We start from the raw sequence: 27502 nt of genomic DNA, 5'->3' as shown, positions 1-27502 counted from the left end.
TGACCAAATAAAAAAGATAACATCTTGAAGGACAAAACCTGAATCTGTGTTCTGAGCATTAGCAGTTTCTTGATGCCGATTTGGAAATAGGAGTTCTGTATATACATTTTAACAATCTTGCCTGTAGACTCCCAAACACCATCATCATTATATGAAATGCGCTAGTTTGGTTTTTTCCAGTTTAAGTAACCGAACCTCGAGATGATTGCATGTGTCACTTGCTATTGGCTTGCTGGTGCAAATAGATCAGTCACTTTCCTGCATTCATCAGCTGAATGTATAGAAGAAAACTGAGGGAGTGGGCAAGGTGTATTATCACACTGCTCTGTCACTAGTTCATACAGCATAATTTACTTCCTCATTGACAACCATGGTGGGAAAAGAGAATGTCTTGGTTTGCATATAGTGTCATGAAGATGAGGTTTTTAAACAGAGGTTGAATGGCCATCTGTCATGGATGCTTTTGTTGAGATTCCTGCAGTGCAGGGGGTTAGACTAGATGACCCTCGGGGGTGTCTTCCACCTCTACAGTTCTATGAGCAGCAACAAGTCTCAAGCTTATGTACTCTGCTCCCCTGTCTTAGAACGTGGCTACAGTGAGATCAGAAGCTTCCAGTTCCATTTTAGTGTTACATATTAACCCTAAACTGTGGTTAATCTTAACAATAGTTGGTGAAATGAAATGGTTCAAAGATTTATTCATTCATTCATTCATTCATTTATATCCTTTTCCCAGGCCAGGATTCAAGGTGGCTTGCGCAAGTTAACGCAGATAAAATACAGAAAGCTAAAAACATATAAAAGATAATAGTTAAAAAGTGATGAAAGCATAACAGAATTAAAACAACCCCAAAATTAAACTTTTTTAACAGCTCAGCAAAACTTCTGATAAAAAACTTTAAAAGTACCAGAAAAAAATGTAATGTGTTCCTACCCCCCCCCAACTCTCAGGGCTCATTTCCCTTGCAAATCAGTTTTAAGAGAACATTTTATAACACCACAACACAATAATATTATAAAATACAAATACAGAATTAAAAGTCTGTGGTTAACTCCCCCCACAGCAAATTAGCTAAATACGGACAGGAATAAAAAATGTTTTCAAAGTTATTTTAAAAGCTATCAAGGATGACTCCATGCCAGGAAGATTTCTGGATGTAGCAGTAGTGGCTCCTGGTAATATGTTGTGAGGAGCAAAGGAATCCCCTTCTGAAAAAGGGTGCTTCTTTGCTTGGCTGGTGCGTCTAAGGATGAATCTCCTAGGCAGGGTCAGAACATCCTTTTCTGGGATTTGCAAGGTTCTCTTCATTAGTGTGTTATGTTTTTTGAGGGGATTTCAGTATACTCCCAAATGAAACGCAGTAAGGGGTTCCATTTAGGATATTTGCAGATCAAATTATTGGAGAATGCATTTATAAGACCACACATTATTGACTGGCTCTGGGCCTGTTAATGACTTGTGTTCATATGTCGGGGGGGGGGGAAACAATTTTTTCACTTGGACTACACTGAAGGTGTTCAGGTTTTAGCTAAAGGTGCAAAGAGTCGGGGAACCTTAACATGTTTTTGTGGACTACATTGGAGGTATGAAGTGTTATTCTAAGTTACAGGTGTATGCATACACACACACAGCTGGAGAAAATAATAAACACCAAGGTCAGCGGGAAATGAAATGTGAAAAACTGTAGACAGTGACAATTCACAAAACAGTGGTTGATAACACAGACATTATGGCATTGGTCTGCCGATTAGCACACATAATGCGTTGGAAATCCACTGCCTCAGATTAGTCTGAAAGTAATAGTATTGACATCTCTTGATGTAAATTCAGCGATCTCCCTGCATCATTGACTCCTGTCTATGAGTCCAGGTGATAAAGATGTCATCAGTATATGGGGGAAGTTTTTTTGGAACAGGAGCTGGGAAAGTCCTGTCCTAAGAGAGCCATGAAGATGTTGGAGCCATGCTTGTTCCTGTGACAGTGCCACTGATTCTAAATAAACATATTCTCTATAAAGCTGAAGTTTTAGCTATGTGTTTCTAATACCTTAATTGTTCCTGTACTACCATATTTACATGAATCTCATGCGCCATCGAACCTAATGTGCACCTCAATTTTCAAAACCTTGAAACCCAAAAAATATTTGCTGGTGAATGTAAATGCATCATCAAAACTAATGCGCAGTCTAATTTTTGTGACATAATTTGGCCAAAAAAGGTGTGTATTACATTCGAGTTAATATGGTAATAGCAAACTATTTCACCAAGTGTGGGTTTTTGTGTTGCCGCAATGGAAACATCCATGCACAGAACGGAGGTATCTCCAGGCTTTGTGGGAGGAGAGTTTTGCAGAAGTTCCAAACAACTATTGTAGGGATGAGGGGAGGTGGGGGGGCAGTTTATTGAGGACTGAGCCTGTCTTGTTGCAGGGGTGTGTGGAAATGGAATGGAATACTTTGAAACAAGGTGTGACTGGCTTGCTGGAACTCTGAACAGGAGCGTCTTGCGCGATAACATTTTGCTGCAGATTCTGCTCCTTTTAATTTAATCTATATTTTGTTGCTGCTGTTTTCTACTGGTGATAAAATGAATCACTATGTAATTTTGTCGTTGTAATGTTGATGGTGGGTTTAGTATAATGAATTGTTGAGAATTTGATTATTCAGATTATTCCGTGATTTGATAGTTTTGAGTATTCACTTTTGTAACAAACTTGATTTCTCATACAATATTCCATTGTACCAGTTTGAGTGCAGTAATTGCACGGAAAGCATATATAAATAAATCTCACTTGACTTGGAATAAATTATGTAGATGATGTGGGTTTTGTCTGAATTTGCTCGATATATTATTATTATTATTGCTGCATTGGTGATTATGCAGACTTTGGGGCCTTTGCAGAGAGGCAATATAAGCCATGAAGCAGCACATTCCACATTCCCTGAGTGCTGAAGGGAATAAATATATGAGGACCCTAAAAACTTGGGTTCATTGTCACACCATGGACTTTCCCTCCATTTTTCCAGTGAAAAGAATTGGCAATATAAGAAAAAAATAAAAACATGGCATGAAATATTTTCTCCTACGATGACCAGTGTAATGCTTTTAAAGGCAAGGTTTTAAAATGTTGTTTAAGTTTGCCCATTACCCCTTTAAAATGCTTTCAAATAACTATACTGTATAAGACAATCTAGTACTACAATTCCTATATACTATAAACTTGGGCAGCTCTCAAATCATCTTACCTGATTTCTCCATCATCTGCAGCATGTTGAAGAAACAGATGTGTGTTTAGAAAAAAAAAACCCACCAAAATTGAGACACAATAATTTCACGTTTCTTTCTTTCTTCAATTCAGACTGAAGAAACACGCGAGATAATTATATCAAATAATATGATTTGGTTTTTTTGTGACTCAGTAACATGATGCAGTTTTTAGTTGTCCTGTGTTCCATTTAATGTCTGCATGTAGAAATTAAACCATGGTTTATAGTGACATGAATGAACTTCCTCCTTGACTCTTTCTCTCTCCCTCGTCTCTCTACCTCCTGCACAATTGAGGAAAGGAGTTTGGAAGCCTCCATTTATAGTTGTTCGTTGCTTCCTTTGTCCTCTAAACCCAGGACTGTGGTTAACATTAACTTTGGTTTATTAAACAAAGTAACACAATACAGTGGTACCTTGGTTCCAGACGCTTTGGTTCCCAAACACTGAAAACCCAGAAGTAAGTGTTCTGGATTTCGAACGTTTTTCGGAAGCCGAATGTCCGTTGCAGTTGCCTGCTATTGTTTCTGAGGTGCCTGCACCAATCAGAAGCCGCACTTCAGTTTTTGAACATTTTGGAAGTCAAACGGACCTCCGGAACAGATTAAGTTTGTGAGCCAAGGTACCACTGTATTTGTTGCTTTTGTTTTTGCTATTTATTTTGCGTTTTTGTTTTTGAGGCTTTTTCGGTTAGTTTGTTTTTGTGACTGTGTGGAACTCAGTTCAGCTATTGATTGATTGATTGATTGTGTGCGGAAATGGATAAAAGCCCCCCCATCAAAACAATGACTATCATCAGTGCAGGTAAGAAAATTATCATTTTTTAATTTTTTATCATCTACAATACTGTCTTGTTTATTTTATAGTACAGTACATTGATTATTGCTTTCATTTTATGGATCAGTGGTCTTGTTAGATAGTAAGATTCATGTTAAATTGCTGTTTTGGGGTTGTTTTTAAAAGTCTGGAACGGATTAATCTGTTTTGCATTACTTTCTATGGGAAAGCGCGCCTTGGTTTTGGAACACTTTGGTTTTGGAACAAACTTCCAGAACACATTAAGTTTGAGAACCAAGGTACCACTGTATACAGTTCAAGTTCATTTGTTCAAAGCTACACATAGTTAGCATTAACCAGTTGTTAAAGCAGACGACACTTTGTAGACCATGATAGACTCTCCTTCCTTGGAGATTTTTAAGCAGAGGTTGGATGGCTATCTGCCATGCATGATCTAGTTAATGTTTTAATGCTGTATTTTAATCTTGTTTTTAAGTTGTATTTCAGTCAACTTGTTTTTATTACTGGTTGTAATACTGGTACCCAGTCTTGGCTGGGAAGGGCGGGGTATAAATAAAATTATTATTATTATTATTCCTCCATTGCAGAGGGTTGGACTAGAGGACCTTTGGGGTCCCTTCCAACTCTACAATTCTATGATTTTATGATGCTAACTGGTCTGTATATTTTGGCTGTATTCACATAGCAATTTGTTCTGTTTTCATCACTTTTCCCTAACCCTAAGTTCTGCATTATATGTGAGCTTCCAAATGATGTAAAAGCTGTTTCTAGAACTATAGTGGAATATAGTGCATGTTTATTTGCTTCGGGGGGGGGGGGACTTGATGGAAATGACTGTTAAACTTGTGCTCTGTTCCACAATACTTCTGGAAGTGGCTTTTACATCATGTGAAAGCTCATATTCTGTAGAAATAGGAGGAAAGTCGCAAAAATGGGGAAAAAACTGTCATGTGAATGCAGACTTTGTTATTTGAAGCTAGAAACCGTGTGTGTGTGTAGTTGGGGATTTGGATATTACTATTAATTGGGGTGGCAACTGCTCCCTTTACTCCCCTGTGGATGTCTATGGGTGACTCTATTACACATTTCAGATTCTAGAGTGTTGTATGCTCTGTGTTTTGTTTGTGTAAATTGGTCAATTCATTCACAACACGAAGGGTAGAAACTTGAGACAAAATTAGCTGTGATTTCCAGGGAGCCAAACTGTACGCTGCATAATGCATGCAGGAACACTTCAGATATGCTGCTGCTTCTTTGTTAGAAGCCATCTTGAACACTGGATGAAAGCAGGGAATGCATCTCTTTTTGAAAGAAAATAAACAAATACTCCCTTGGTTTTAGCTCTCTCAGCATTGCACTGCCTTATTTAATTAGGGCTGTTTAAGTAGAAATCTTTTTTTGCGGGGGGGGGGGTGTTTAAATGCCTGCAGGTGGGTTTGTAGAAGGGAGTCTTGTTTGCTATAAATTTTCTTGGTTTGGAGCAAAGTGTATTGCTAATCATTAAAGCACTCTTTTTTCTTATATGCTTCTTCTGTTTCCTCTCTCTGCGTGGGTGCTTAAAATGCCTAACAAAAAGTGGCTTGAAAATACCGGTACGTTAGGTGTGAAACCATAGAACCACCATCCATTTACTCTCTATAAATGGAATTTTAATGTGTCATTGATCCATCACACTTAGAGCAGGAGCATTGCATTGAAAAAGATATCATGCAGTGTACGTTCTGTTTCAACTTAAAATATGATCAGTTCTTTTTTAATGTATTTACATAAATATATTTGATTACAAGGCAGACAGTCCCCATGACCCCAGGACTGGCTCTGCTTAACTTATATAGTCACGATATGTTGCAAGTAAGAAACAAAAACTGATAACACATATATTAACTGCTGCAAGAAAAACTATTGCCAGAACATGGAAATCATTACAGTTATTAACTATGGACCAATGATATAATGCAGTTCACAAACAGCATTATTGGAAAAACTGACATAAAAATTAAACGCAGCGAGGCCAAAAGAAACATGACAATTTTTATGCAGTCTGGTGTGGTGATGATGATGATGATGGATTACACAAATAATGAGGCATTTCATAGAATTATAGAACAATACCACAGTCTGGCATGCATGAAGTATATATTTTAATCCCCCCCCATAATTTCACATAAAAGCTAATTGTTATTGATACAAAATACTTATGCTCACAATCTAAGCAAATACACAGCACTATGCATCATTTTATATTGGTAATAATTGTTGTAATTTTGCTATATACACCTTGACACAACTTTATGAATATATTCAGAAATGTTTGCCTGAGTGTTTTATTGTTTTTAATTTTATGTGATTGTTGCATCCCCTAATGTAAACAAAGATATATCTCAAAAGCAGCCATATTAAACAGTTTAAAGATGAAAAGGAATACAAACTCTGCTGCCAAACATATCAGTTTTTGCTTGAGTCTCTGTTTATGGGGCATGCCATTTCTGCTCTGCCTCTGGGACTGCCAGAAATCTGCATGAGCATAGATTGCTTATAGGGTCCTTCTAGACAAGCTTAAACATAGCAGTTGTTTCACTAATTCTTGAGGACTAGTGCTCATATAGTTTTGCCCGGTGTGTGTCACATGCTATGTTTAGGCCCTATAAATGCTAAGCCTTATGTGTAGATGTGGTGGAAGAGACACATGCTTCAAGTCAGATACTGCACCAAATCATTGTCTGAACTCAAACATAGCTTAGAAATGTGTGGGCAAACCTGCACGTGCTTCCATGCTTTGATTTTCTCTCTGCTTACCTGTCCAATTGATAGTGGCCTCCAAGGGCAGAGCAATGACTGTTAACTATGGTTTGTCTGTTTCAGACATCACACTAAACTGCAGTTAAGCTTTCCTTACCATAGTTTGGTGTAGTGTCTGAATTAAGCCTCCTAGCATCATCCAGACACAATGTTTTTTGCCTCCTCTGAGCAGAGTCCCAAAGGTGGAGCTTTAATATTCCTGAATGATAGCTAATAGGCTGGACACATTTGAACAATTTTGGACAGAAATCTGTGTCATCAGAAAGCCAACGTGTATTATGTGTAAGTTCTAAAACATTTTACCTCCTTTATCTCAGTAGTTAGAACACTCGCACCATTGCTAAATCCTGTAAGGTATCTTTACATCAGTAGTTCTCAAAGGGAGTGGCAGGAGAGGCTACCAAATGTGGCAGGAAGATTTAAGGACAATCAAAGAAACATTTAAACATTTCATTGTAGTACAGAATAGTATGGAATGGGATAGCATCACATAATTTTTTTATTTGCAGATTATGGATAGATACCTTTTCAAAATGAGAGCAAGAACATGAAGCAATACTGAGGACAATCCTAGTTGTGTTTTCCGGGGTATCAATTAAAAAATTGTAGCATGCACATTTTTTTATTCTGAAAGTGTGGCCCAGAGAAAAAAACTTTGAGAACCACTCCTTTACGTGAACTACCGCTGAAGTAGTCATTACACGGATAATAAACTACAGTGGTTATCAGCTACAACTAGAGTACAACAGTCTCCCCATTCATGCAAATCAACCCAAACAGGGCGTAATTACAGCTGGCATTAAGCCACTGATTATATATCTGTGCTGTAGTTTAAATTAGTATAGCTGGAACAGAAAGCAACTTCTGTGCAAAAAATTATGTAACCAGTATGGTGGAGGTGGAAGGAGGGAGAAAATGCTCTTCACTTAATTTACTACATTTAAAAAAAATAATTGTTATAAAATTCTTATAATGGAACAAGCATTATTTGAGTTCTAAGTGGAACACTGGCCACTATCTTGGCTGCTGTGCTTTGGATCATTTGAAGTTTCTGAATATCCTTCAAGGGCTGCATCACAGAGTGCTTTGTAGTAATTCAATTTGGAGTGTGGAGTGCAGTTATGCTCATTAGCCATCCCAACCTTCCACTCACCTCAAATGCTTCTAGGAAGTAGAATCCCCCAACAGAAATTAGTAGAATTACCAGGCCATGTTACTCAGGGATGAAGATGCTAGCAAGTATCTTTCTGTGCATCTTTCTTCCCTGGCTTTTGTAGTGAGCATACCCCTAGCCCAGATCCCACCCCCAAAGGCAACATTAGTGAGAATGTGGCTCCTGCTGCCCTCCAGGCATGATAGCAAAGAGTTTCTATCTGTTGTTGAGTGGGGGAGAGGCAATAATACTGGGTTTTTCTCCCCTGTTAACTCCAATGCAATTTGGTAGTTGGTAGAGCATGAGACTCTTAATCTCAGGGTCGTGGGTTCAAGCCCCACATTGGGCAAAAGAGTTCTGCATTGCAAGGGGTTTAATAAGATGATCCCTTGTGGCCCCTTCTAACTACAACTCTATGATTCTACTTGCACTTCGACGTGCTTTCGAACTGCTAGATTGGCAGGAGCAGGGACTGAGCAACGGGAGCGCGGTGATACCTTCCGATTGGCAAGCCCTAGGCTCAGTGGTTTAGACCACAGCGCCACCCGCATCCCAAAAGAAGGGTAGGAAGCTTTTAATAAGAATCCAGATTTCTTTTGTTCCCACTCGCCCAGTAGTGACGTGATTCTCAGGCCTTTTCCATTCAGTTCTTGAAACAAGCCAACACTTCTTTGAAAACTATCTCTCTCCTTCTGCTTTGTAGGGTCAGCTGACTTGTTGGTTGAAGTTGTAGCTGAAAAACATGGTGATGGTGTCAAATGTGCGTCCTGGCACTTGCATCATTACGGAGAAGGAAATTTGAATGCAGCTGAAGGTTTTAAAAGGCATCTCTTGTTTTGAAGTTTCAGAGATGCCTAAGGAAATAGGGCATGTGTGAAGAAACGCTAATGCCAAGGTTATTTGTGGGTCATGGGATTGTGCGGCTGCCCTGTAGGCTCTGCGTGAAAAGCATTTTGAGCTAGTGGCGGGTGTAATTTCGTTAGTTTACTGTTGCACATTTTAAGGAAGTTGTAGCAAGATGATGTTTTGTGGCAGCTTCCTCCCCTTCTCCTGTTAAGATGATAGAGCAAAGTGTGGCTTGATATTTTTAAGCTCATATTTTATTATAAATTATTTCTGTTGTAGCAATTTCCAGCATTAAACAAATCTGTTCTTCATGAAAGACTTTATTTGATCTAAGACCCCTTTCCTCTCTCAATCCTATGGAGCAAGTAAGTTTTAAAAGGCCTGTGTTATTCCACCTTTTCAGTAACCAGTCTTATAACTGCAGACATTATGCTGGTTTTCTATGGGCAGTTAACCTTTTAGCAGAAATTATCTGAAGAACTATCTGTTCCACCTGGGGCTTATTCCAAGTTTCTTCAAATACGCCTACAATATAATCATTGGATCCATTTGCCATCTTTCTTTGGCGCCCGCCCTCTGGGCCGCCATGGCCTCAAAAGTAGCTTGTGCAACTTCCACCAGTCCCCTGCCACTCCCAAATTACTATATTTTTCCATGTATAAGATGCCCCCTATTTTTTTAAACCGAAAATTAAGAAATTAAGTTGTTTAGCTTTTGGGGGGAGTGGAGGAGGTCACTTCCTCCAATTGCTCACCCGCCTGCCCGTCACTGCCGATCGCTTGCCACAGCCTTTGCCGATTGCAGCCCTCACCGGAGCCACCAATTGTCTTCCCACTCCCCACCAGCAGCCCACTTGTTGCAGCCACCAATTGCCTGTCCGCCTCACCACAGCCGCCAGTCGCCTTCCTAATTGCTGCAGCCACAGCCAGTCACCGACCCAATCACTGCTGCCGGTTTCCTGCTTGCTGCTGCCATTAATCACACGTCCCCTTTCTCTGTTCACTATCAGTGTATGAGACGACACCCAATTTTTGCATTATTTTTTTTAGCAAAAAGCATAGTCATACATGGAAAAATATGGTAGTTTTTGTAGAAACAGTAGCAATGAGTGTAGAAAATTAAGTTTCCCCACTGTATATTCTGTGTACGTAGGTGTCTGCCAGGAGGTGGGGATCCAACCTACATAGCCAAAAAGGAGTGAGATCATAATGGTGTTTGGCACTGCAAACACATCAGGTAGTAAGCACTAAGCTATGGATGCCAGTCTCTGTTTGATTATGTTCCCACTTCTTGATAATTCCCTGTTAGGGGCTTTGTGGGAAGGCGCTGTGAAAACTGTTTCTAAAGATGGCCATTGTTTTGATCCCCTGTCTGCTGCTAAGTGCAGAGTGTCTGGCACATCTTTCTCTCTAGTGTTTGCTTCCCAAATCACATCCCCATTCTAAAGCCACTCATTTATATGTTTTTCATTCATTCCTCCTTAGTTTTGCCTAGGTGTTGCTTTGCCTTTATTGCAATTCTTGATTTTCATTAATCTGCTCCCTCTGTCTGTCTCACTGTGTTTGTTCCTCATCCTTTATTTTCCCTAGCAGCTGGTGTTCCGAAGGTTAACCTTTTGTTGCTGGGGCTCCCCTGAGACCTTGGCAACCATTGTTGCCTGGGATCAACAAATTGTATCTGGGCTTGATAGCCAACCACATTTCTGCTAATCAGTGGGGATATAGCAAAAGTCACCCTGAGCACATGCAGAGTGTCTTTCCTTCTCCACTGAGCAACTAAAATCTGCTCTTTCCCACCAACCCCAAAATTAAGGAAAAGAGCTTATGGGTCAAGACAGTATTGTTTCACTCTTCCCACAAAGTGTAAGTCCCTTAACCATCTCCCTCTTTAAACTGAAGCATTGTGATTGCCTCCCTAGCTAGTCTAGAGAATACAGACTCCCTCTCCCCAAGCTCTACTGCCCAACCAGCAGCCCTTCATAATTAACAATCCATGCTGACTGTCTTATCCCAGGCAAGCTCTTTATTCTATGCACCCAACTCCAACAATGCAGGAGTTAATTTGCTCCCAGAACAAAACTGTTCTCAGCACCAGCCTAAACAGTAGTGAACACAATCATTTGTTCCATGAGAAGAAGAAAAGAAGAACAACTTGTGTGTGTTTTTTTAATGCAGCAAGAGGGTCTAGCAATCTCATGTAGTGGATGTAATGCAGGCTTTCCCGGTGCACTTGCCAGTGCACTACCTTCTGCTACTGTCAGTGTTAGAAACTCAGATAGGTGCCAAACCAGGGTTTCCTTAATGGCAGCAGAGTTACTGTTGCCAAAATGGAATGCCTGCCATTTTGGGGCCAGACAGTTCAGAAGTCGCATTTTTCAAGAAAACTTTTTGGTTCCTGAAATGTGTTCTGATTGTGTGGATAAAATATCACTGATAGAATTCTACATATAAGCATGCCCTGTCCCCCCGTATGTTGGTGATCATGTGTCAATTGGACACGACTAACAAGGTTGCCTCCTGGCCCCTGCAGCGTTCTTAACTGCCAGAATGCAAAAATATCCTCTCCTGAGAATGGCGAATGACTTTGTAGAAGTTGGTCCAGCTGCTCCTTCCTGCATATGCATCATTGTCCCCTTCTCTGCTCAGCCACTTCTGCCCCATTGCTGTTGCTTGCCCTCTAATTTCTCCATCATGTCTTTCCTCCTCTCGCATTCTCCTACTAATTTACTCACCAGCTATTGTCTGGGCTCTATCCATACCTGCCCCGCTGTGGATCATAGGCTGCAAACTAAAGCATGCAGAAGGATAATTTAAAAAGTGCTTCTCCCTCCTTCAGAACTATTACTTAATTAATATGTGCAATTATGCAAGTGGTTAGTGCAATCCTGTATATGACTGCTGCAATCCTATACGTGCTTGCCTGGAAGTCCTAGTTAACTTCTGTGTACAAATGCATAAGATAGCATTGTTAAACATCTATGAATTACTAGATTTCTTTAATTGGGCGGCAGTATTAACGACAAAAAAGAGCATACAGAACTAAGCAGTTTATTCCACTGTATTTTTACACTGAATACAGCCTTGTTACTAGGCCTGCAAAAGTTGCAAGCCTGCAAAAAAAATTACTTAACCTACTTTTTACTTGTAAGAGGGACCCATCTCATGAGTAAAAACCGGGGTGGTGAAGCATATTGCAGACTAGAAGCAAATTGAGCTGGCAAGGTGTACAGTGGTACCTCGGGTTATGTTACCTTTGGGTAATGTAATTTCAAGTTACGAACACGGCAAACCCGGAATTCTATACTTCCGGGTTTCACTGTGCACATGCGCAGAAGTGGCACCTCCGGATACGGACTTTACGGGATAAGTACGGACCCCTGGGATGAATTAAGTTCGTATCCGGAGGGTCCACTGTAATAGTGTTCTGTTGCTCTTTGCTAGTCTACTCACTCACCTGGAGGGAATTCCATTCACTTGCCTGCATGGAATGGTTAAATGGAGGACTGCCTCAACTTTTCTGTTGGATAGGTATAATTAGCTCTTTCAGTAGCTTGTAAGTATGTCCAGCTATTTTCATTTATAGTATCTATCCCAATAAATTTGCAACCTCTAGATACAAAATTCATTTCAAAAATGCAGCGGTTCTGTGCTGGAAGGCAGGGTTAGTTGTTGTGGGAAAGGATTTCTAGCAGGTAGAGATTTTGAACTCTGGAAAGATTCCCCAATGCTCTAGAAAATTTCCCACCCACCGCCCTCAGCAAAGAGTACATTTTCTGTTCTACTACCGCTTGGCTGGCCTATTAGAAGTCTGTAATTCTACACCAATTTACTAATTTTCTGTTAAGGTCACAGCAAGTCTTTTTTGTCGCAATACAGGCCTGCATTAAAGCAGTAGGCCAACTGGTTCAACCACTGTGTCTTTGCTAATGTGGAACAAAAGGCCTTTGTTGTGTGCTTGGCTGTCCAAAGTGCATTGTCAGCAGGTTGCTATGTTTCTTTTCTCTCCCCGCCCCCTTTTTAGAGGACCTGTCAGCTGGTATCCCAGTGACTTGGGTTTCAATCTGTTGTGCTGTTTATGATAGGTTTGCGATTAGAAATCAAGCAGACCGTTAGGTGGCTTTGACTTGCACTACTTGAAGAAATACTGGTCAGATCCTTCTGCTTTTGCATGAGATCCTGTTGTGTTGTCCTTTTGCATTTACAGTCACTTTTGGACCAAGTTATTACACTCATTGACATTCTAGCTTCATTGATGCTGCCATAATTAGGACTAATCGAGCAAACTTTTGTCTTTAAAAGCTTGGGATGTGGTTTTAAAAGCATTGACGGTGTTCTGTTTTAAATTTTTATAAGACAAAAAAGCTGACCTCAAAACAGTATGAATGTTTTAAAGGACAGCTACGGCCATCTGTAGCACTCTTATTTCCAACTCCTGTATATTTTAGTGGTTCATCTATTTATCTCAGTGGATTAATTCCCTTGTCCTCTGAGTTTAGGGGAAGATTCTAAAACACTTTTGGGTGGGTATATATGAAGAGACTCCCCTGGGGTGTCGTGGATAGGGAAGGATTTGCATCAACAAGCAATGAAACTCACTAACTCTCAGCCTAACAAGCCTCAAGGGGATGCTTTGAGGAAAATATTGGATAACCCCGTGTATCCTTTGAGTTTCCTTTGAGAGAGGATGAGATACATACAAGTAGGATGGGTAAATATGAACTAGACAGATGAGCATTCTGTATGTGGACCTTACTTCTTTTGGTTTCCTCTTTACAGCTGAGTGGCAAGCCTCATCTCCCCATACACCATGCTTCCTTTGTACTGTCTCCTGCAGAATCTGCTCCAGAGCTTTAGGAGACCCTCTGGAGCAGATCTGAGGAGGGTGCGGGAGAGGAAGGGGAGACCTGCTTGACTGACATTGGATTTTGCCCAAGGTTTTCAGTGGATAGTTGCCACTTGCATGCACCTACTTCTCTTGAACCTCACCCTTTTCCTCCCATAGCTCATTTTCCATAACAAGCTCAATACTTTATGGATTGCACTGATAATCTCACAGCCTATTTCAGGGCTCAGACCCAGTGAACTGTCTAGGACTGGCCTGAACTACACATTGCAAGGGAAACAAGATACTAAGCAGGGTCTGTGGGGAGATATTTATGGATTCTCTTCTGACCATTTTAGCACAGTGGGGGGGTGTCATTGGGGGTGTTCACAAGTGAAAATCAATGGATATAGAAAGTATTGAGCATCCTCTTCTGTCTGCCTGCTTGTTCCCCCTAGAAATGGCACCTTGTTCCTGACAGGTTAGATATCATTCCACCATCCTTTGTGCTGTGGTCTTAGGGCCTTCTTCAGGCACAGAAGGAAGATTGGGTTTGCAATATCAGCCACTTTGATTTGCAGACAGTAGGAAGCCCAACCTTAGTATTAATAGTAGTAGTCTGACCTTGGTTTATTCCGTAGAGTTACAGTGGTGCCTCGCAAGACGAAATTAATTCGTTCCGCAATTCTCTTCGTCTTGCGGGTTTTTCGTCTTGCGATGCACGGTTTCCCATAGGAATGCATTGAAAATCAATTAATGCGTTCCTAGGGAAACCACCTTCAGGCCAGGTCCGGGGACAGTCTGTCCCCGGACCTCTTCTGAAGGCTGGGGGGGGGGACAAGGGCTTTTCTTCCCACCCCCAGCATTTTAAAAAACCCTGGGACAGCGGAGGACTTCTCCGCTGTGCGGGGCTATCTTAAAATGCTGGCGGACGGCATTTTAAATCGCCCCGGACAGCGGAGGACTTCTCCGCTGTCCGGGGCGATTTAAAAGCCCCTGGGAAGGCAGGCAGGGGGGACAAAGACTTTCGCCCCCTGCCCGCCTTCAGAAGGTGTTCCCGCCCCCCTTCGGAACATCGTTCCGAAGTGGGGCGGCTGGGGCAGCTGTTCCCGCCCCCCGCCCCACTTTGGAACAGCTTTCCGAAGTGGGGTGGATGGGACAGGTGTCCCCGCCCCCCCGCCCCACTTCGGAAAGCTGTTCCGAAGTGGGGCGGATGGGACAGGTGTCCCCGCCCCCCCCCGCCCCACTTCGGAAAGCTGTTCCGAAGTGGGGCGGCGGCGGCAGGTGTCCCCGCCCCCCCGCCCCACTTCAGAAAGCTGTTCCGAAGTGGGGCGGCGGCGGCAGGTGTCCCCGCCCCCCCGCCCCACTTCGGAACAGCTTTCCGAAGTGGGGCGGCGGCGGCAGCTGTTCCCGCCCCACCTCCCCACTTCGGAACATCGTTCCGAAGTGGGGCGGCTGGGGCAGCTGTTCCCGACCCACCTCCCCCCTTCGGAACATCGTTCCGAAGTGGGGCGGATGGGGCAGCTGTTCCCGACCCACCTCCCCCCTTCGGAACATCGTTCCGAAGTGGGGCGGATGGGGCAGCTGTTCCCGACCCACCTCCCCCCTTCGGAACATCGTTCCGAAGTGGGGCGGCTGGGGCAGCTGTTCCCGACCCACCTCCCCCCTTCGGAACATCGTTCCGAAGTGGGGCGGCTGGGGCAGCTGTTCCCGACCCACCTCCCCCCTTCGGAACATCGTTCCGAAGTGGGGCGGCTGGGGCAGCTGTTCCCGACCCACCTCCCCCCTTCGGAACATCGTTCCGAAGTGGGGCGGCTGGGGCAGCTGTTCCCGACCCACCTCCCCCCTTCGGAACATCGTTCCGAAGTGGGGCGGCTGGGGCAGCTGTTCCCGACCCACCTCCCCCCTTCGGAACATCGTTCCGAAGTGGGGCGGCTGGGGCAGCTGTCCCCGCCCCCCTCCCCCCTTCGGAACATCGTTCCGAAGTGGGGCGGATGGGGCAGCTGTTCCCGACCCACCTCCCCCCTTCGGAACATCGTTCCGAAGTGGGGCGGATGGGGCAGCTGTTCCCGACCCACCTCCCCCCTTCGGAACATCGTTCCGAAGTGGGGCGGCTGGGGCAGCTGTTCCCGACCCACCTCCCCCCTTCGGAACATCGTTCCGAAGTGGGGCGGCTGGGGCAGCTGTCCCCGCCCCCCTCCCCCCTTCGGAACATCGTTCCGAAGTGGGGCGGCTGGGGCAGCTGTTCCCGACCCACCTCCCCCCTTCGGAACATCGTTCCGAAGTGGGGCGGATGGGGCAGCTGTTCCCGACCCACCTCCCCCCTTCGGAACATCGTTCCGAAGTGGGGCGGATGGGGCAGCTGTTCCCGACCCACCTCCCCCCTTCGGAACATCGTTCCGAAGTGGGGCGGCTGGGGCAGCTGTTCCCGCCCCACCTCCCCACTTCGGAACATCGTTCCGAAGTGGGGCGGCTGGGGCAGCTGTTCCCGCCCCCCGCTTCGGAACAGCGTTTTAAAATGCTGGGGGTCGGCAGCGAACGCTCCCGACCCCCAGCATTTTAAAATCTCCCCGGGACAGAGACCTCTCTGCTGTCCCTTGGAGATTTTAAAATGCTGGGGGTCGGCAGCGAACGCTTCGCTCCCGCCCGCCAGCATTTTAAGATCACCCGGGGCAGGCGGGGGGGAGGCAGGCGGGGGGGAGCAAAGACTTTTGCCCCCCGCCGTCCTTCAGAAGAGGTCCTCTTCTGAAGGCCGGCTGTGGGCGAAAGTCTTTGCTCCCGACCGCCAGCATTTCCCTATGGGCTTTCGTCTTGCGATGCAAGCCCATAGGGAAATTCGTCTTGCGAAGCGCCTCCAAAACAGAAAACCCTTTCGTCTTGCGGGTTTTCCGTCTTGCGAGGCATTCGTCTTGCGGGGTACCACTGTACCAGCAACTGCTGCAGTGGAAGTTTATGTATGCCACTGTATGCACTTCTTACATGATGAGGCCGTGTCTGAGCCAGATCTTAATTGCACAGTTGAATGGGAAATTGCATGGGTGAGCTTCTATATATGAAGCCTTATTATGCCTTAAATACCCCATCTCCTTTTAATTTCCATTTTGCTTGAAGATAATTTCAATAAAAGTGCTAATTGCTGCAGTGCAGCAATCTAATGGAGAGGCACTTGAAGTGCATGATAATATTAAATGTAATAGTGATGCAATGTTAAGTTTTAAAAATTATGCTCCCTGATGACTGCCCTTCAATCATAATAAAAAAGCACCAGGCAGTTAACTTGAAAGGCACAGGCAATTGAGTAATCCCAATTAGGTTATATTGCATTGGAGCAAATGTGTGTGTGCTTTAAAAGTGCATTTATTGAAAACAAAACTAATTGAAGACTTTACCCGAGGTTTAAAAGCACCCTGCTTTTTTCAGTGCAGTTATTGGGGGTTTTTCTACCCCATATTTTCTGTTTCCACATTCAATGTTTAAAAAGAACAAGGACAGCATAGCTTTCTTCTTCAATACAGCCAGTTCAACAACATCAACCACCCCCTAAATAAATAAATAAATAAATAAATAAATAAATAAATAAATAATCTGACTGGTGACTTAACACAAATTCAGCAAATCAAAGTGGTGCATTAATATTTTTAAATTGAACTATAGGTTGCTGTTTCCTTACCTCTAATGCTAGAAAGCATAAGGATATTTTAATCCTTCCACTCTGAATAAGCTGCCAGTTATCAAAATGCGATGCCTATAGAAATTAGACACCTAGAGTAGTTGGCTGCCTGTGTGATGAGGATTTTTTTTGCCACCATCTATCCCAATCTGGGGAAGTAGAAGAGGCACAATTCACATACAATTACGATCAGCTCCTCGTTGGCTGCATCCCAATGGTGGGATTTTGCTGCTCAGTCGTTAATCACCTCCCTTGATTTCTAAATTAAATGGCTCACATTCTACAAAGGAAAATTAATAAATGTTTGCCAAAAGGGAGAACAAAGATGAGGTGTGTGCCTATGTGTTTTCCCAATAGTTTGCCAAAGGTTTCCCTTGAATGCAATCTTGCATCAGAGTTTCCCAACCTCGCAGCCAGTGACAGATTGTGCTGTGAGTAGAGTTGAAAGCTAGTTGTTAAAGCTCAAATGCTTTTAAAAGACAACAGCAAGTTCTGGCCCCTTGCTAACAGAACCTTCAGTGACTGTTCTACATGGTCACTATTGGAACCAAGAACCATTTGGCTCCTCCCCTTTTCAGAGTGTTCTTCAATGACTATTTCACTTGTTCATCCCATAACAGATGAAAGAGGTTGGTACCTGCTCTCCTGTTCCTGACCCAGTCCTGTGGACTCAAGATAACTTGCAGCAGTTCTCCCCCCACCCATAAATTTGTAATAGTTCTGTCCCAAACAGGCTTGCGATCTAAGGAAATCGAATGGTTGGGGAATGAAAGAGATCAGATAAATCAAAATCACATAAACATTAAAAAAAAAACCAAGAGCTGCAAAACCAATTAGTCCAGAACCAATCCAAAGGACAAGCCCTTTTTGTAGGCAACCACCTGTTGGTGGGCTCCGTGTACCTCTGATACAGTGTTAAGACCAGTGCTAATAGCTGTAGGTGCTGTTATAGAATTAATAATACTGTGGGTGGGCTGGTTGCCTGGAGGTGACAGTTTCAAATGACTAGATCCACATTTCTCAAACTTGGGTCCCCACTAGTCCTGCCAGCTAGGGATGATGAGAGTTATAGTCCACCAACAATGGGGGACCCAAGTTCGAGAAACACTGGGCTAGCTGCTAATAGACCAAAGACTCATATCTGAGTAGGGCTGGGATGCCCAACAAGTAAAAGAACCATGTTTTAATGGTGCTGTGTTCACATGATATATGACTTTCAAAAGGAGGTAGGCACTGCCAGATTACACAGGCATTGCAGTAATCCAACCTTGAAATCACCAATGCCACTGAAGCTATCTGGGCCTCCAATGACAGGTAGATCAAGGTGCGCACCCCCCAAAACTGTACCTGCTCCTTCAAGTGGAGTGTAATCCTATACAGGGCAGGCAATTGACCAGCTTTTCAGGTGCAGGAAACTGTCACCCACATTGCCCCTGTCTTGCCAGAATTCCAGTTCAGCTTATTTTCCATCATCCATTCCACCACTGCTTCTAAGGCTCTGCCCCAGGTTTTGCACAGCCTCTCCTGATTCAGATGTTATGAAGAGATAGAGCTGTGTGTAGCTGTGTGTCATCAGCATGCAGATGGCACCTTGACCCAAAACTCTTAATCACCATTCCCAGTGGCTCTTTGTAATTGGGGATAAAGGAGATGGTGCTTTGATTGACAATAGAAATACATGTTCCTTGACACCCCCACCCCAGTCTAGCCTGCTGCTGTTTTGAGTAACCAGGTAAGCTAGGTCAAGGTCACTCTAGAAATAATAAATGGGTTTATGTTGTTCAGTCACTGTATTGCAAAGAACAATCTGAATTAACCAGAGTGAGAGAATATCCCAGGTCCTTGTGTCTAGGGCTGCAGTCTAAGCTTTGTTTTGTTAATTTGCTGGATTCCAGGAATGAAGGATCAGCTGTGAATGTATTCACCCATATTGATACAGAACACAGGGTGAAGTTTTCTACTGAAAATGGGTCTTTGTCACAGTTTGGGATGCAATGTCACCAAAGCTACAGCAACGTGTTCAGGTGGAGGTAAATCTGTTCATTTCTTTGACAAGGAGTCACAGCAGGGACTTGATCCATGGTGTGTGCATGTTCTCCATCCACCTGCACAACCTACATAACAGACCTCGCTCAGTTATGTAGAAAAGCTGGTTCAGCAACCAGACCTTCAGGTGAGCTGCCCTCCTTTTTATATTTTAAGTGCTGCTTGTTTTACATGCCCATCTGTCATGCCTCTTAAAAAAAAGAAATCTAAAACCATTTAAAAACTGAGATTAGGTGCTGCATATGCCTCAGTGATGTCACAGTCAATTTTTATTCACCCATAGCTTGTTTCCGTTATATTCTATAGAACAGGGGTGGGGGACTTGGATCTGCCCAACAAATTAGAAATTAGATCCCTCGGTCCCCAGCCTGCCATTGGCCAGCTTTGACATGAAGGCAGGACCACCACCTGTCAATCACACAATGCCGTAAAGATGTCAGTCGATTGACACCTGTCATAGTTCAGTGGGGGGTGTCTTGCTGCAATGGTTGACCAACTCATGGGCAATTATAGCGACCCTCTTTGAAGGTGTGCTTCCAGCATCAATCAGCTGACTGGCAGAGAGAGAGAGAGAGTATTCCAACAGCACCTATCAGGATTTAAGCTGCTGATTATTCCTTTGTAGCCACATTTATACTTGCCCCACATCTGATGTCACATGAGATATCAGGTATGAGGCAGTTGGGCATGACTAGTGATGATACGCCTTGTGGGCCAAATTGAGACTTGTGCTGTGCCTAATCAGGCATATGGGCCAGAGGCCCCACCCCTACTAGAGAAACAGCATTTTTCTCAGAGCTTCAGCAAAGAAGAGGTGTACCCTTGTATTGAATATAGTGAGGTGTATGATGACATCATCATGCACAGGTACATCACAGGTGACCCACAGCACTACATAAGATTACAGCCTTAGTTGAATTCTTAGTTTCCTAATATAGGAAGGCTTACTAAGAGATGCACATGTGCACATACCCTTCAGCATATAGAACTGATAAATAAGAATGTGGACATTTGATCCACATGGTTTGTTCTGGAGTACTTTGTGCAACATTTTCCTCAGTATCAGCATAAACAAAATGCTGCGTTCTTCCTTTGTGAATTAGGAAACTTAAATTCAGCTGCCTAGTCAGTTTTGCCCTATACTTATCCTGAAAAGGGGAATTATATAAAGTTAGTGGGAAATGTTATTTTACACCAGCCGCTGTGACTAAATCCATGGAGTTCACCTTCTCTAATTCTGTGCTATCCTTTTGTAGTGTTGCTTATGTTTTGGGGATTCCTTTGTTTTCATGAACATATGTCCTGAGGAGGTACTAATCTTTTACCGTTGGATAGGGCAATAGTTGTGAGTGATACTCAGCTAAGAATATAGTCATGTTACCACTTATTCCACAGCCAAGGCACTCCCGCTGCTAATTTTAGAAGCCACATTCACACGTTGTTAGCCATAATCTAAACCAGTCCTGCAGTTTCTTCACTAATACTGATGCTTTGTGTGTTTTCTGTGTCTCACAAGCTTCAAGCCAATTAGAAAACTGGATGCAGAGTAAGTGGTAATGTGAACATACCCTAACAGCTGTTGTGCAGTGCAGATGAGCAAACAAGTGAATATAAAAGATAGCTTAATGAACAGGAGTTCCAGGAGGGTCACAGAGACAGGGAAACCAAAATGTTTGTGCGCATAGAGTGAAGACGTCCCCACCCATTCTCTGACATGAAGAACTCTGCACAAATGTGGCTTGAAATGCAGCCGGGGGGGGGGGTGACCTTGCTGCATTTCAAGCCACCAGTGTGAACATACCCTATGTTGTACTCAAACCCATTGAAATGATTTAGCATCATCAATTTAGGTCCATTAATTTAAATAGGCTTACTCTGAGTAAAATGTAGTTGAATGCCACTGTGTGTGTGTGTGTAGATAGGTACTGTGTTTCAGTGGGAAGATGAATCAAATGAGTATCCAAAGCTGGTTGACAAAGCTGTGAAGTTCATAGTCAGCACTTTTTTAGTGAAACTTAGTGGTTTCCTTTCTGCATTTAGTGTTATCAAGTCTCGGTAGAAACATGTGTTGCATTTGACTTCGTTGATGGTTCCCCCCCTCTAGATTGTTTTATTTGATGTTATAATGTAGTCTAAACCACGTTTTAGATTTCCCCCCTCTAAAAATATAAAGCAGTATAGAAATGAAATGATTAACAACAACAACAACAACAACGCATGTTCTAGTAAATTAGGGTCTTTAGACAATCGCAGTAGCATGCTGTGGCAGATTTACCTAATAACTAATAGTCATGCAGGTCTTAAAATGGGTCTGGTTATTATACACACAAAATCAAAATATGCACATTTTAACACTCCAGTGTTCAGAAAAAAACACACTTTATTTATTTATTTATTTATTTATTCATTCATTCATTCATTCATTCATTCATTCATTCATTCATTCTGCCCTTCATCTAAAGATCACAGGGTGGTTCACAACATAAAAATATAAAATGAGAACACAAAATATATAATAATAGCAACACCAGCAATCATAACCCCCTCCCATAAATACGTTTAAAAGGCTATAGAATGTTAATCAGCCAAAGGTCTGGTTATAGAGAAATGTTTTCAACTGGTGCCTAAAGCTATGTAATGAAGGTGCTAGGAAAGCCTCCCTGGGGAGAGCATTCCATAAACAGGGAGACACCACAGAAAAGGCCCGTTCTTGTGTTGCCACCCTCCAAACCTCTTGTGGAGGAGGCACACAAAGAAGGGCCTCAAGTGATGACCACAGGGTCCAGATCAGTTAAGGGTTATTATGGCAGTGAGGAATAGCTCAGTAACAATATCTATATCGTTGTTTGAAGGAATTAGCTATTACCTATGACTAAAGCAACGGAAACACAAACACAGAAGGCACTTGTCTGCACTTTCCCCCTGGTCTCACATTGCAGACTAGGCCTCACTCGTGCACAGGACCAGAGGGTGGCTTCTGAAATACCCCTCCCCCTCCCAAAACACACACTCAAATGCAGGAAGAGGGAACAGTTATGGAGGCAGAAAAAATGTGGATAGAAGCTTCTAAGCAAATTCCAAGATCAAGCAGGTCCCCACCCTGGTGGGATTTCCTTTTGCTTCTTTCATTGGTGTCTTCTTCCTTCTTTTTTGGTGATCACTCGTAGCCAAGTAAGATTGTCTTCCATAAACACTGTTTTAGCAATGAGTCTGTAAGTGACTGTGGAGGCAAGTTCTGGAACCACACATCCTTCCACAGTGGGGACATTGGTTTCTGGGCAGGAGTTGATCACGGTGTGGATTTGCCAAGTGTGCCATCCTCTTAGCATGTTTCTCCCTTACATCTTGAGTTTGAGTGGCTTCAAAGCCCATGACACCTTTGGTAAAGGCTGTTCTCCAATTGGAGCGCTCGCAGGCAAGTGTTAGAGTTTATACTACATCTTTTTAGATTTGCCTTGAAACAGTCTTTAAACCTCTTTTGTTGACCACCAGCATTACACTTTCCATATTTAAGTTTGGAATAGAGTAGTTGCTTTGGGAGAAGATAATCATGCATTCGCACAACAGGAGCAGTCCAACGAAGTTGATGTTGAAGAATCATTGCTTCACCACTGGTGATCTTTGCTTCTTCCAGTACACTGGTATTAGTTTGCCTGTCTTCCCAAGTGATGTGTAAAAAAATTTGGAGACACCGTTGAGGGAATCTTTCGAGGAGTTGGAGATAGCGTTTATAAGTGGTCCATGTTTCACAAGCATACAGTAAGGTTGGTAGTACAATAGCTTTGTAAACAAGCATTTTGATTTCCCTGTGAATGTCCCAGTCCTCAAACACTCTGCACTTCAATCAGGAGAAAGCGGCGCTCGCAGAGCTCAGGCAATGCTGGATTTCGGCATCAGTGTCGGCCCTTGTGGAAAGATAACTGCCCAGGCAGAAGAAGTGATCAACATTTTCCAGCGTTACACCATTGAGTTGGATTTGTGGTGCTGCAAAGGGGTTATTTTGTACTTGTTGGGGCAGCACTTTGGTTTTTTGAATGTTCAGTGATAGGCCAAGCTTTTTGTAAGCTTCTGCGAAATATTTAGGATGGTTTGGAGGTCATCCTCTGAGCGTGCACACACCATGTTGTCATCAGCGTACTGAATCTCTATGACGGAAGTTATGGTAACCTTACTCTTTGCATTCAGCCTTCTCAAATTGAAGAGCTTTCCATCTGTTCGATACACGTTTTCTACTCCGGTTGGGAGTTTCCCTTTGACAAAGTGTAGGATCATGGAGATGACAATAATGAATAGAGTTGGGGCAATAACACAACCCTATTTAACACTTGATCCCACAGTGAATAGTTCACTTTGAGAGCCATTTTTATCTGCGATTGTTGCTATCATATTATCATGGAGGAGCCGAATGATGTTTACAAATTTATCTGGGCAGTCAATTTTCAGAAGGTCAGTCCACAGGGCATTACGATTTACAGTGTCGAAAGCCTTAGTCAGGTCAATAAGCGCAATATACAGGGGGTGGTTTTGCTCTCTGCATTTTTCTGGAAGCTGTCGAGCAGTGAAAATCATGTCCAATGTCCCCCTAGAAGGCCGAAAACCATTTTGGGATTCAGGAAGGGTCACCTTGGATATTGTTAAGAGATGGTTAGCTAAGATCCTTGCAAGAATTTTGCCAGCTGCAGCTAATAGAGAGATGCCTCAGTAGTTTCCGCAATCAGTTCTGTCACCTTTTTTAAAGAGATCGATAATTTTGGCACCCCTAAAATCTGCTGGGATCTCTTCTCTCTCCCAGATTTTTTCAATGAGCTTGTGAAGTTGTTGTGTAAATTCAATTCTACCCACTTTGGAGACTTTAGCAGGTATCCCATCAGGTCCGCTGGCTTTGTTGTTTTCCATTTGGGTAATAGCTGTACATAACTCTCCCAGATTTGGAGATACTGCAAGCTCATCTCTAACTTGTTTTGCGGAATTTGTGAGGACCTCAGCAGCTACGAGGGGGTTGCGGTTAAGGAGATGTTGGTAATGTTCTTTCCAGCGCAGTGCAATAGCTTCTTTATCTTTTAGAAGTGTGGTACCGTCTGCTGAGCACAGGGGGCATATGCCATGATTTATTGGCCCATAGATGGTCTTTGTGGCTTGGTTACCATGATTTGATTTTGGATTGACACACAACATCATTTCCATTGAGGTGACCAGTGTAACTCCTTCAGCTTCTTTTCCCCTCAGGCAGGCCTCAAGCAGCTTCTTTCCTGTCATAACAAACTGAAGCCATTTCTTTTTTAAAAAAATCATATAGGAAGTACTGGAGTGGGAGCATCTCTCAGGCTTAAGAGCTGGCAGCCTGTACAGTGGAAGGAAAGGCAACCCTATATAACAAAAGGTGGAACTTCAGTAGTTGAAACTCCCTGATGAAGCAGCTGTGAGGTCTGAAATGCATTGGGTTTCAAATGTTTTCTCCTACTCCTTTGCTTTCTGCTCCCCACCCCACTGACACACAATTTGCCTGGGGATTCCCCCTTTTCTGCTGCACTTACTGAAAGCATGCATTTTGACACTTCTTGTACTTCCATACACTTGTTGCAGACAAAGGGGTGTCTTTTGTCTCCCTCCCTGTTTTTTCTCAAGGTTGGATATCTAAACAGGTTAATTGATGGGCTTCATTAGTCAGAGAGGTGTCTTTGGGCAATGTGGTGGCTTTCAAATTGGTCCAAGAACTTTTGTGTTCCTTGGAAGCTGATTATGTGTTTTCCCCATGAGAAGATGGATGGATGATAGCATCACTCCTGATCTTCCCTGTGATGCTCAGCTACAGAAAAGTTCAAGGAGGGTAGTTGAGCAAGTCCTCTCTCTTGCAGGACAACATTGAGTTCCCATAGGCCTGGTCAGCACTTTGTATGAATGGACTAGGAACCTTCTGGGAGTTAGCAAACACGCCCTGGGATCCTTTGGGAGCAAAGGCAGTATATTAATTCAGTAATTAAACACAATTCTAGGGGCAGTGTTATAATTTCTGCATTCATGCGTAACACTAGGCAAAGCTGCATAGTTTTTAAAAATCATAAATGGCATATGCAGTTCAAGAGATCCCACTTCACTCTTGCCTCAGTTGACTGGGCAGCAGACCATGGTGTTGCTGGCTTAGCATCACACCTGAACCAGCATTCATGGTTTGTTCCCCCCCCCCCAAAAAAAAAAACAACAACCCCAAAACAAAACTACAAGAGGAGGCCAGGAAAAAGTATTGCCTTCAGATTGTGGTTTGCGTTGGGAAAGCCAACCACATATGTGCTTGTTTGGATGTTATGGTAAGCTAGTTACCCCATGGTTTGCTTTCCCTGCTTAGCCAAAAGAAGAGCAAAGTGGGAGCATTCAGACAATGTATTGGTGCATGCAATATGTGTACATTATGGTAGCTTAGTGTTATATTGAGCAGGTGCAGCCAGTCGGAGCAAGGCTTGCCTTCAATCCACGTGGCCAGGCTCGTGCAGTGGAGTCCAATACATTTCTGGTCTTGAAACACACGCACAGCATTACGCAGACCAAATGATCGTTGGGTCTGGCATTTTTTTTAATATGCTAATAATAATGTTAAAGGTTTGTGGGTAGAAAAGTCAGGCTTAGAGTGTTTTCCTTTGATTTTACATAAATACATTTGAAGAGTTATAATGTTGATTTTCCCTCCCCACTGTTCAAGTTTGATTTACTAGAGAATAGCTTGAGCCACACATGTGATAAACCTCCTGCTGCCAGCAGTTACAGACTTGCCCTCTGGCATATTTTGCAGTGGGAAATACCCAGTTCCCAGCATTTAATGAAAGAGCTGGATGCAGTAACTCACTCTCTGCCTAATCTTGGAGAAGTAATGTTTGCTTTTACCTAGCGGAGGTCTGGGCCTTCTGAATACCCGTTTCGTCATTTTCAAACTGTGTATTCTAATCTCCTCCTTTGTTCTTCCGCTGTGAGTTATACAGTATCAAATGAGTTTACGGGAATGAAAGGATGAGTTCCCATTTTGATTAAATGCAGGCATTAAGAAGAGGCAAGCAGATCTCCTCGTTTAATGGTGCATTTCTTGCCCTTTGATACTTGTTCTGTGGGTGGGTGTTGTGTTGGAAATCGGAAATTCTTCTGTGGAATTAGGTTCTCTAATAGTGAGCCTCTTAACGGCCACATCACACACCATTTGTTAAGTGTAGAAATGTAACAAGCTGGACGGCTCACTATATTTGCTACCCTGGACTGCAGCTTTCTGCTGAGCAGGCACTCAGTGTCAGTCCTGCCACAAGACGTGCGGAATAACCCTTGCAAGTAAAATAAATTTTATTGACATTTAGCTTGGATCCAACGGCAACTGTTCACCTCACCGTACCTGCCAGGCAGATGTCTTGGTAGCGTGATCTTTGTCAAGAGGTGGGCCCTAGGCAGGGAGGAACACACCCAGTTGGTCAATGAGCCACTACACCGCATCTCAGCACAGTGGATTCAGAAGTGTCCTTCTGGATGCTGAAAAGACCTTGTGATTATGCAAGGTAAAAATGGCCCAGAGCAGACTTTACTAGCCTGCTCCTTCAGATGTTGTTTGGCTACAGCAGGGCTGTCTTGCTGTACTCCATCAACATCTGGACAGTACCAGTTTGACAAAGGCTGACCTAGAGCATGAAAAGAGAAAAATGCAATTAACTAAAAAATGTACCTCCATCTTTGGCAATGTGCAAAATGCACCAATGGTTGCACATATGCTTGTGCAACCATGTTAGTGGCATTTTCTCCATCTGGTACGCCGGCTGAGACCCTACCTGCCTGCACACTGTCTTGCCAGAGTGGTACATGTTCTGGTTATCTCACGCTTGGACTGCTGCAACACGCTGTACGTGGAGCTACTTTTGAAGGTGACTTGGAAACTATAACTAATCTAGAATGCGGTAGCTAGACTGGTGACTGGGAGTGGCCACTGGGACCATATAACAACGGTCCTAAAGGATCTTCCGAGCAAAATTCAAGGTGTTGGTGTAGATCTTAAAAGCCCTAAACAGCCTCAGCCCAGTATACCTGGAGGAGCGTCTCCACCCCCATCACTCACCTTGGACACTGAGGTCCTCCTCTGA

At 43.3% G+C, this 27502-nt stretch overlaps 1 protein-coding gene across 15 annotated transcripts in view; it reads left to right on the top strand.

The window, feature by feature from the left end:
- Positions 1 to 27502, top strand: part of LOC310706466 (disks large homolog 5-like) — a 103447-nt gene that overhangs the window by 8146 nt on the left and 67799 nt on the right. Inside the window, exon 1 of one of the 15 annotated variants that reach the window (XM_083502295.1) lies at positions 19406 to 19524. The exons of the other annotated variants lie outside the window; for them this stretch is intronic. Coding sequence (XP_083358421.1) covers positions 19431 to 19524 — 94 coding nt within the window. The 5' untranslated portion in view covers positions 19406 to 19430. Of the gene's footprint in view, positions 1 to 19405; positions 19525 to 27502 lie in introns of those variants that run through there. 15 annotated transcript variants of the gene reach the window in all.

Source organism: Podarcis liolepis (genome assembly GCF_965112155.1).
Source record: "Podarcis liolepis genome assembly, chromosome: 5".
Taxonomy (NCBI): Eukaryota; Metazoa; Chordata; class Lepidosauria; order Squamata; family Lacertidae; genus Podarcis; species Podarcis liolepis.
This window is presented reverse-complemented; position numbering and strand designations above follow the sequence as displayed.